At 41.9% G+C, this 12,002-nt stretch overlaps 1 protein-coding gene across 1 annotated transcript in view; it reads left to right on the top strand.

The window, feature by feature from the left end:
- The window catches only part of VEPH1 (ventricular zone expressed PH domain containing 1), a 252,596-nt gene that overhangs the window by 182,149 nt on the left and 58,445 nt on the right, over nt 1–12,002 (top strand). The window contains exon 10 of the mRNA XM_066600287.1: nt 115–254. Coding sequence (XP_066456384.1) covers nt 115–254 — 140 coding nt within the window. The remainder of the gene's footprint in view (nt 1–114; nt 255–12,002) is intronic.

Here is a 12,002-nt window from a genome sequence, read left to right as displayed (position 1 = left end):
TGCAAATAAGGTCGTTTCAAGAACCCCTAATTTTGGAAAACTCTTTTAATACATGTATTGTTTTCTGAGTTTCTTAACATGTTGAAGTCTAATATTGTGCATGTTTATTCCTAGATACATTGAAAAGCTGTGTAACAAAGCTGTTCTTCAGCTGTCCAATGAAGGCTCACTACTGTCTGTACAGTAAATCCAGTTTTATACTGATCAGCCGACACCCGCAGATATGGATACATATAATGTTTCTCTTTCAACAGGTGCGTGCAGATCACAATTGTAAGTATAATAATTAGCTTTTTGTCTGTTACAATGCACTGAAGAGTAACCATCACAGATGTAGAAGCTTCAGTAATGCGGCTTGTACATATGACTACTTTCTTACAGGGGTATTCCCACCACAACCTGAGAGCACAGTGTGAACATGTGCAGTGTCTTTTGGATACTCTGTGTGCTCAGGAGAAAGCAGGGCCTACCTGGGAAATGTAATAGACATGCTGCGTATTGTAGTAAAGCTCACAATTTGGGCTTGGGGTGCCAAAAATGTAATGGAGTCATGGGGGCGCAGAATTGCAAGCAGAAAGCAGTGAAGGCTCATTCATATGGGCATATGTAATTTTGGTCCTTAAAAAACACAATTTTCACTGCATATATATGTGCCTGTTTCATGTGTTTTTTACATCCATGTTACATCAATGTGTCATCTGCTTTTTAGTCAAAAAAAAAATGCAAGAAGTGATGTCCATTTTGTCACAACCAACAGAAAATGGGGTGCGCAAAAAAAGCAGTGAACACAAATGCTAAGGCATATTCACTGTCTTTTTTTATACACCATTTTTTCATGACGGCCACATAACGGGGCGAAACAAAACCACTGATTTCAATGGTCTCATTTCTATTAGCAGTATTCTCACCCATTACGGGCGAGAAAATATAGCACTTGGCCAATCTTTCCCACGCCTAGTATTAACCCTTTCCAATCCATTTATTTTTTTCTCATCTATTCTCCCCAGCTCCAAATAAATTGGAGCTGGGGTGAATGGATGAGAAAAAATAAATTCTTCCTTCACCCTCCTGATCTGAAAGAGTTCAGGAGGGTGCCGGTGGTCACATCACCGTCGGGGGAATGTGGAAGTATTCTCCCTTCAGCCTCCCGGGTCGGCGATCACGTGACAGCTGGGGTCAGGTGGCACCCAGCGGTCACATGATTGCCGGGCGGAATCTTCGTGCATTACATAGCGCTAATTGATGTAATGTGTAAAGGAGAAGGCAGAAAGGGTTAAAAACCCTTTCTGCCTTCTCCTCGGGGGTCCTCGATGAGGATCAGTGCAGGAGTGTATCTGTACCCGACATGTCTGATGATCGGGTGCAGATGCACCCCTGCACTGCAGTGTCGGGCCTGTCCCGACATCGGAGCTGTGGAGGGAAATGATGATGTCGGGGCAGGCCCGACATTGGATTGTAAAGGGTTAACAGGACCTATCTTCCCGCTGTTTTTTTTAAACTCATGTGATACGGTGCACAGTTTGAATGGCCCAAAAAACATGGTTCATGCGCAACTATGCACCTTAGCGGCGAGTGTGTTTTTGCCCCTAATGGGGGCTTTTGGTCTATGAATACAGACCAAAATAGGACAAGCTGCAATTTTGTTATGGACAGTATCAGTCTATATAAAAAACACATTACTGAATATACCAGTTTAATTCCATGGATCCATGTGCTGTCCGTATTCAGGGAGGTTTCAGACGGGCGTAGACGCAAATACGCTTGCCGGCATAGAGCATAGTTGCGCCTGAGCAAGGGGAATTTCTTCCCGTTCATCAGCTTTTGAAATTCCGCACCGAAGCGCAGGAATTTAAAAATAACCGCAGGAAGATAGTGGCTGCCCGGTCTTCCCCGCACGTAGTATTCACTTCATGCGGGAAAGATAGGGCAGGTCCTATCCTTTCTTGGCCGTATAATTTACAGGCGAGAATCTCAATAGTGAAAATGAAACTACTGAAATCAATTGAAATCAGTGGTTTTGTTTTGTCCCATTATACGCCCTTGATAATCATGGCCTTATAGCGGGAGGAAACCACATTCATCTGATTCTGCCCTCAGTCAGTAAAAAAATGCAGACTGAGGGTACATTCACACGAGCGTGTGTGTACATAGGTGTGCACAAAACCGCGCACCTACATACGTGCATAAACATGTGTGAATGTAGGTCTGTGCCCATTGCCTTCAATGGGGCCACGGCTACTGCCGGTGGCCCCTTTAAAAACAATAGGCTGCCGGCAACCCCTGCATAGATTTTAGTGGAAGGGCTTGAAATATAAGCCCTTTACTGGTTTGTGTAAAAAAAAAAAAAAAAAGATATATATATATATATATTTACTCACCTCTCCGCCGCTGCCATGTAAATATTCCCCCACGGAGAGTCGCCTTGTCACTGAACACTGTGACATCACTGTGAAGAATCCCCTGCCACAGCTGCGACAGCTGTGGCAGAGGATCGCGATGCCGGCACCCCTGCAGTGATTTTCAGGGAAGGGCTTTAAATATAAGCCCTTCCCTGAAAATCATTCCTATCTGATGTGAAAAAAACTTACCTCCACCCCGCTGCCGGGGCTTAGGCGCATCGAGCAGCTTGGGTCCCGTCACTGCTCTAAATCTCTTTCAGCAGGCAGGAATTTAAAATCTCCACCTGCCAGAATGCCAGCACCGAACCGCTCCAAAACCCGCAATGAAATGCCGCGGATTTTGAAGCTGCGGCTCTCCCACAGAAATCTTGCGGCTTTTCGGTGCAGCCAAGCTGCGAGATTTCCCCAGGATTTCTGTCCCATGGGAACCCAGCCTATCACTCCTGTGTGAGAGCATAGAAGCAAAAGTCATTGGGACAACTGTCAGGCACGTCTGCATCCAAAACTACTTTGCAGAGCCCTCATCGTAATCAAGGAACTTCCATTTGTTTCTGGTGATGCCTGCAGTTTTCCAGAGCCAAGAGTTTTGCTGGATGCAGCTCCCTACTTTAGATAACAGAGGCGGATCTCAGTCCCATTAGTGCTCTGCATACCTCAAGAGAGCAGTGGAAATAGTCCATGTGCACTAGAAAACGCCTAAACGTTTAAAAATTAAAAGAAAAACATTTCTGTAATCTTCTCTCAACACTTTCTTTTATTCCAGCTTACGACTCATTCCCTCGAGATGACAAGTTGCGTAATATTCCATTTACAACAGATTTAACAAATACACTTCAACTTAATTTATGATTAGCACATATAGTCCTGGAAATTTGATTAATAAAATCATAAATACCTGGAAAATATTTCAATAGTGCAGACTCCTACGGTTTATAAAGTTCAGGTCCAATAGAACTGGTGTACCTCAAGTGTTTAAAGTTCTGGTTTGCAAGGTCAATTGGGATAAAACTGGGCTGCTGGCGATAGATGCCCCTGCGGCCTCTTTGGCCCTCCCTGCCCCTCTGAGGTGGACAGACAGGGTTATTTACCTTGGGATAGTGCTGTTAAAGTCTGCTGACCATTTCTTTGCAGACAACCTTGCCCCACTTTTGGAGTGGGCAGGAGTTATGGCAGCCTGATGGGCTTCACTCCCACTGATGTTAGTAGGTCGCATAAACTTAATGAAAATGCAGCTATTGCCCAAATTTATATATATATATATAATATATTCCAGAATACACCTATTTTGTTCCCTAAAAAGTTTTTTACGTCTCTCCGAAAAAAATTCCTCCATATGCTGTGGCGAGAATCCACCCTGAGAATTAAACTAGAAACTCTTTGTCTGCCAATGGAGGGAGCGGGGCTGGCCCTCCCCCATTTTAATTATTATTACCTGGCTAGTCAACTGGTATGCGCCAGGTGGTGGCTGTCTTCTACTGACTATAACCCAGTGGTGGGGATTGAGCGCAGCATAGTAAATCCTGAACAAAGTTTAAGAGGATTATTGCTAAGGAGCCTGACTTCATACTTTAAGGGTCACTGACATAGGCATAGGCAAGGTATTTATGCGTGAAGTATAGTCCTCCACTTGATACAGGATGAGGCAGCAAATGGTCCCCTTATACTCCCCTCTGGAGAAATCCTAACTTCCCACACTTGCAAGAAATACCAGACATTATTTTCTGGAGACATCATGCAATAACTACCTTCTCAGATGTGGTTGGGAATGGTGTTCTTAGTACCTTCTCACAACTGCAGATATGATCGGGCCTCCCTAATAACTCCCTCTTTAGATATCTTCAACTCAGTTATGCCCTTAGAATCCAATTTGGAGGCCTAAACATACCCCTTACGCTGAACTGACTAGAGGAGGTGGCACAGATGGCCAATACTCTGAAGATAGGGCCTGTTTCTATATACAAATGACAGGGGGTCTTTCTTCACTGAGAGATGGGGCTCTTGAAAAGCGGGGCTTGGACATACCAGACCTGGACTCGGACAACTGAGACAGTCTTTTGGCCAGCTCGGGGCTGCCCTTGATCAGTGCAAGAGACAGGTTAATCCAAGTCACGTTTCTGCACAGAATCTTCTATTGCCCCACCCACTTGTGTACCATGGGCCTCATTCCAAATGCAGACTGCCCAAGATGCTTGATAAGTGTGGGCACCATCATGCACATATTTTGGCAATGCCATGTTCTACAGACTTATTGGAGAGATGTTTACGAGTTTATGGAGACACATCCTAAAATCTGTCTCTTTGGCCTTGCAGGGGACATTCCAGTTGACACAGTAACACATACTCTATATAAATTGCTGTTTTTTGCTAAAAAAAATTATATTGCTTAACTGGAAACACCTAAAAAACCTAATAGGGCTGCTTGGCAGCGTGAAATAAATGGGGTCATTCCACTATATAAATTGATATATATGGCCCGTGGCTGCCCAGCTAAATTTGCTAAGATATGGGGCCAATGGGTTGACTGCCCTAATGCTGCATCAGGCATATCTAACTTCTTGGCCATCCTTCTCTACTCCTCACTATGCGCAAGGCTACTGAATACTTGCTGTGATGACAGTCGTGTCCTGGGTAAAACTTTTTGGCTTTATGTTTCAGTTACTATTCCCCAGGTTCGGAATTTCGGTCTCTGTTTTGGGGGAGGGGATAAATTTTAAAAAAGGGTATATGTAACTATAAAGGATGGAGAGTTCGAAAGTTGTGATTATGGAAATTTACAAATACTGCTGATGTTTCTTCCTTTGCATATTTGTACTATATTATATGAGAATACCTAATACATGTTTCTTTAAAAAAAATTTAATTCTGGTTTGAATGATTAATCCCAATAGCAAATCTTAGAAGCTTTAACCTCACATAACAGTGCCCTAGTTTGCACCTCTCAGGACAAGCTATGGACCTAAAGATCAATGGGATTAGTTCAGAAGCTGTACATGGTTGCTAAAAGTGAAAATTCCATTGAGAGATGTAGTATGACCTTAATGTTGAAGATAACATTAGGGAAACATTTTTGGTGATTTGATCATGGAAACCACCTAATAAATCCCTGGAACAGCAACTAGCCACATCCCGCTCATTATCTGCACTGCTGTACACCGGTATTCCTCTGTCCTGACCTGTGCAAAATTGCTCTTGGTAATGAAAGACACTATTATAGCTTGGAAAAAGTAAGGAATTCTTTGGCCTACCTTTTCTTATACCCAAATAGATGCCTCTCCCGGGCTTTCCACAGTTTCTGCAAGGGAACCAGCTTCAATTATAGAGGGACATCGGGATATCAAAATACCAGGCTCTTTTGCACTCAGAGGAGAATCTAATGTTTTTCTTTCAGGAACTTATTACTAAGTTTACTTTCCCAAAAACACAATATCTGCAATTTGGACAACTCCATTTCTTTTTGCAGCCAACGTCTACGTGAGGTAAAGGTAAACTAATTTGATCAATTGATACACAATCAATTTTAACACCTCTCCGGAATTTGCCACTCAATTAGAGGCTTGTCGGATATCTGATTTAGAGATTTGTTATTTAAGTATTGGGAAAAGATATTACAAACTAGCAATGTTATAAACCTTGTGCTTTTGGGATGGATGTGGGTCCAAAATGTAGTTCTGAATGAGCAATACTTATTTTCACTTCATGCAGGTTCAAAACTTCTAGAAATAACTCAATGGCTAAATTTGGTTTGGAAAATGACTTTTACTCTAGAATCTTTATTTTTTCATGCGTTTGATCTGGATTCCAAAATTTCCATGATAGTGGATAGCAGCGTTTTAGTTGCAGTTAGCTGCCTTCTAGATTCTTGGGTTTTGAAACCAGGTATACCTTCTCAACAGAAAGTAAAGCAAAGAATGAAACACTCTCAATATGGATGAAATTGATACTGAGAGAAGATTGGGGTATCCCAGCAAGTCTTTCTTTAAAAAGTGGAAAACTTTTGTATGTCACCCACTGAATGATACTAAAAATCAAGGTATTAGTAAAAATCAGACAAAGTGGTATCTTCTCGAAAATATGGCACATTGGGGCGCCTAAGAGACTTGATAAGCAGACTGTGTTGTCTTCACCAAGTCGATCCCTTCTAGACTTTTGGACAGACTCTGTTACCTAGCTTCTCGGAATTATGCTAAAGGTGTGCTTCATCATAGATTTTTGTAAGTAGCCAATGGCTTAAACATCCAGACTAGGAGGGGAAAGTGGGCATGCATCAATACAGAAGATAAGCTGAATAATAGGATATACCTAATGGATGTTTCAGTGGCTTCGGAATTAGAGCTGGATGATCTACTACTGATCCTTAGACATATCATTTTCCTATACCTTTACTCTTTATGCTGTATTTTGAAACGACAAATAAAATATTGTTTTTAAAAAATCTATCAAAAAATGTGTCACATTCAAAAATATAAAAAGACCATAAAATATATGATATTACTCCTTAAAAATTAATTACTACTAAACTAATTTATAACTTAAAATATGCGCATGGTGGAACAACTTTGGCAAATGCTTATACAAGAAACTTCTGGTAAAAAAACATCCGATGTCCAGAAATGTACAAGTAAAAGAAAGGGGGGGAAAGTTTTTGTTTTTCTTTCAGTTGTTTTTTTTATTCTTTTGTTTCTTATTTCCATTTTTGTGTTTTTACATCGGGCAAGAATTTTAGTGTAAAAAAAAAAAAAACCTGTCCGCCGCTGCCGTGTCCCCACGGGGATGAAGAACACATCTACTGCATGCGGCAGATGTTTCCTTCATCCCCTGAGGAAAAGAATTCCCTGCTGCACCTGCAACATCTGTGACAAATGCAGTAAAGGAATTCTTCATCCCTGTGAGGAATAAGGAATTCCCTACCACAGCTCTCACAATTGACAGCTGCAGTAGGGGATCCAGCTGCCGGCATCCTGTAATTGTTTTTCAGGGAAGGGCTTTAAATATAAGCCCTTCCCTGAAAAACAAGAAAAAATGGTGATAAAAATGTAAAAAAATAAATACTCAGCCGCGTCCAGCCGGCTCTTCTCCTGCACTGCTCTGGGCTGCCTCTGATTGGCTGAGCACTGTGACCAATCAGAGGCAGCTCTCAGCTATTGAATGACAGCTGAGAGCTGTCTCTGATTGGTCCCTGCGCTCAGCCAATCAGAGGCAGCACTCACCCATTCATGAATTCATATGTAAAGCTCTTCCCTGAAAAACAATTTAATGGTGTCGGCAGACCATTGCCTTCCCTATGGTGCACGCATGTCCTATCTTAACAGCCATGCACCTGTAAAACACGGATATGTGAACACACCATAGGGAATGCATTGGTTCTAATAGAACCCATGTGAAGCAACCCTTAGCCATTATGTCCAATGTTTTTTAAATTGACTCAATGCATTAAAACTGAAACATGTTTATGAATTGTTTTCCTTTTACATATATTCAGGATTATTGCAAATGATTTTCCCGATTTGAAACTCTCATAACTCACGTATAATCACACTCAGATACATAAATTTGCTATAGATGCAAACAGAAACTCAAAAAATTTTATTGCACAATTATCAAAAATGTTTTACACATCATCGGTGTTCAATATCCCCTTTGTCATTCGACACACATCGAGCCTGTAGTCAAGTTCCTGCCATACACGTTGTAGTGTATCATGACTGACTGATGCAATGGCTTCTGGGATGTGTAATCGCAGATCATACATGGTAGGTGACAAGGGGGGCATGTAGACTCTATGTTTATCACCAGAGGAAAAAAATCATGAAGCGTAATGCCTTTCTTTTGGTAATTGAGCTCACTTCTGACTACATTGTGAAAATGGGAAGGAGGGGTGGGGGAGGATTCCCCATCCTGTTGGAAGATGAAACCTAGGATTTCCTGTTCCAGCTGTGGCAGAAGACATATCTCTAGCGTCCAGGTACGAAATCCACAGGATTGTTTCCGAATGGAAAAAGAAGGAGACGTACAGTTTCCTGTAGGTTAGATGGCCATGTAATGCGGGCAGAGTCTCTAGAGAAATCTATAATGCTTGAACAGATCAGTGGCAAAAGAAGATCCGGCTGCCAAAGACTACGATGGCTGATACTGTCAGAGCTGATACTGGCATGGATATCACACAACTGAAAGAAGCAGTGCAAAACCAAAAAACATGGAGGGAGCTCGCCTTTAGGGTCGCCGAGGGCTGGGAACGACTAAACGGCTAACAACAACAACAACAAAGCACAAAACACACTCACCTTGGGGGGACTGGTTCATATGCTCCATATAGACATGGGGGTTTAACTCCCCCAGATTCTGACATTATGTTTGTTAATTTTGCCGAAAGGTGGAAGACGCCTTCATCACTAAACACTAAAGATTCCATGAAATTATTAGTTTCCATTAGAGTTTGCATTCTCTCGAAGGAAGAACGTCACCTCGCTTTGTCGTCCAGTTTCAGGATCTGTTAGATTTGCAATCAGTAGATTTAACATTGGAAACATTTGCACAGAATAGATATGCAACCTTTTTCCTGAAAATTGGAGTGCCACGTATTAATTGTGTGCCCACTTGGTGAATCTTTATCAATCTTTGTTCAAAAAGATGTATGAAACTTTAAAGAGCCAAAACATTTTCTTCTGAAATTTGCCATTAAAACTGAAAATGCAAGATGTAGTATATACCAATGTATGAATATGAGAATACATGATTATGCTTTTCACTGCATTGTTAGATGAAATTTTTTTCAGTAAAAACAAGTGATTTAATAATAAAAAGTAAATATGTTGCACACTAATGGCAGAATAGACATGAAAATCACAAAATGCTCTCCTGTTTTTGTTGGCAACCATTTTGTCTAATATCCTCCTTGGGATGACTACAACAGGAAAAGCTTTTAGGGCCTCATTTAGCAAAACTGTCTAACAGTAAGACTGTCCTTGTTGCCCCTAGCAAACAATCACAGTACAGCTTTCATTTTATATCAGCAGCTTCAGAAATGAAAGCTACACTGTGATTGGTTGCTATGGGCAACAAGGATATCTTACCGTTGGCTGGTTTTGCTGAATAAAAATTTTTGAGTTTCTGTTTCCGTTGATATCAAATTTATGTATCTGCGTGTCATTAAATGTGAGTTATGAAGGTTTCAAAATAGGAAGATAATTTGTAATAACCTTGTATATACTGCTCTTATACAAACCTGTATACCCCACCCCAGGTAATATAACTCTCCCCAATATCATCTCCCCCTCCAGTATAATTTCTCCCCTATAGCCAGCATCAGTTGACTGCCTGAATATTGTCTCTCTACCCAGTATTATTTCTCCCCCAAGGTATCTACCGTGTTTCCCCCAAAGTAAGACCAACCCCTAAAATAAGCTCTATCCTAATTTGCAGGGGGAGGGGCTTGAAATATTAGCCCTACCCCGGGCAGGCTTGCTTGTTGTTCTCAGCACCAACAGAACATCACTTGCTGGTAATGGGCTTTGTAAACCCCGCCTCCAGCAAGCGATTGCTCTGATTGGTTCTCGAGTGCCACGGCTCAGCCATTCAGAGCCAGTACTCGATGAACCAATCACAGCCATTCAATTAATGTGTTTTAACAGCCTGGGCTTCAGGCTGTTAAACATGAAAAAGAAATAGGACTACAGAGCGCTTGTGGTGTGGTGAATGTAGGCAAATAAAAGCGGTATTATTCTCACCTTATTGACAGTGAAACATGTATCGACACCTGTGGAGGTTTAGAGCAATTCACATAAACAGGTGATATCTGATGGAAAAATTCTCTCTTTGCATTGTCATTTGGATAATACATTTGATGGCAGTTCCCCGCCTTCTTCAGAATAGCGTGACATAACATGTTTCTAACAGCATAGGTAAATATGGAGTTACACAAGTCAACAGGTCACACCAGTAAGTACATGAACACACATCCCTAAATCCAAGATACAAATCAAGAGTTTATTGCATGTCATCACTACAAACCAATTATTTGATGATAGTACCATCTAATTAATCCACTAATTGTTAGTACTTGCTTTAACTATTATTCAAAATCAGTCAAGTTTGTCCTCTCTTTGACATGTACTTCATATTAGTACTAGTTGCAGGTAGCATTGTTTAGGAAACAAAGCTCCGATGACTCCACCACATTAGCCAAGTTACTCTTGTCCCTATTAGTTTGATACAACTTTTTCTCTGTGGAGCATTGATATGCATCATCAAGAATAGGAAACTTTCATCAACGTAAAAGCATAATGATTAGAGATGAGCGAGCACCAAAATGCTCGAGTGCTCGTTACTCAAGTCAAACTTTCAGTGATGCTCGAGAGTTCGTTTCGAGTAACGAACCCCATTGAAGTCAATGGGCGACTCGAGCATTTTTTTATATGACTTGTGCCCTGCTAAGGTTTTCATTTGTGAAAATCTTAGCAAATCACCAAAGTCATGTAAAAAACACAGAAATGGATAGGGCAGGCGAGGAGCAACATGCAGGGCTGCATTTCGGGCTCCTAGGTCTCACTATTAAGCCACAATAATGGCAAGAGTGAGACCCCCCCCCCCCCCCCCACTGTCAGCATAACGATCGGTCTCCTCTGCCACAGCTGTAATAGCTGTGGCAGAGAAGAACGATGTTAGCCCATTGAATTCAATGGAGCCGGCAATACAGCCGGCTCCATTGAAAGCAATGGGCTGCCGGCGAGCGCGGGATGACTTTTCGGGAAGGGCTTAAAAATATAAGCCCTTACCTGAAAAAGAAAGATTTTAGTGTAAAAAAGAATAAAAATGCAGGCATTCTCTTCAATGGAGCCGCTGCTGCTGCCGGCGGCTCCATTGAAGACAATGGTCCGCTGGCACACCTGAATTCTTTTTCAGGGAAGGGCTTTACATATAAGCCATTCCCTGGAAATGAATTAAAAGTGATTTAAAAAACAAAAAAAAATAGATACTCACCTCCCTTCAGCTGCCGGAGCACAGCTGCGTCTTCTCCTGCTGTCCCCTGCACTGTGGTGCTGAACTGCTGTCATTCAGCTGAGAGCTGCGCTGAGCCAATCAGAGGCAGCATTCACTCACCCATTCATGAATTCATGAATGGGTGTGAGTGAGATCTGCCTCTGATTGGTCAGGCTGTGACCAATCAGAGGCAGCTCATTCAGCAGGCGGGGATTTTAAATCCCCGGCTGCTGAATACTACAGAGAGCAGTTCAGGAGAACTGCCAGCTGGCCGCAGCTGAAATCCGTCTGCCGGGACTAGGTGAGTATATATATATATATTTTTTTTACACATTTCTGGATGAATTGCAGGGAAGGGCTTATATAATTAAGCCCTTCCTGAGAATTCATTGTGCGATCGCCGGCAGCCCATTGCTTTCAATGGAGCCGGCTGTATTGCCGGCTCCATTGAATTCAATGGGCTAACATCGTTCTGCCGGGACAAGGTGAGTATTTTTTTTTTTTACTTTTTACACATTTTAGGATGATTTTCAGGTAAGGGCTTATATTTTTAAGCCCTTCCCGAAAATTCATCCCGCGCTAGCCCCAGCCCATTGCTTTCAATGGAGCCAGCTGTATTGCCGGCTC

The sequence above is a fragment of the Eleutherodactylus coqui genome, chromosome 1 (assembly GCF_035609145.1).
Source record: "Eleutherodactylus coqui strain aEleCoq1 chromosome 1, aEleCoq1.hap1, whole genome shotgun sequence".
NCBI lineage: Eukaryota > Metazoa > Chordata > Amphibia > Anura > Eleutherodactylidae > Eleutherodactylus > Eleutherodactylus coqui.
The sequence above is the reverse complement of the archived record's forward strand: the minus strand, read 5'-3'. Positions and strand labels throughout refer to the sequence as shown.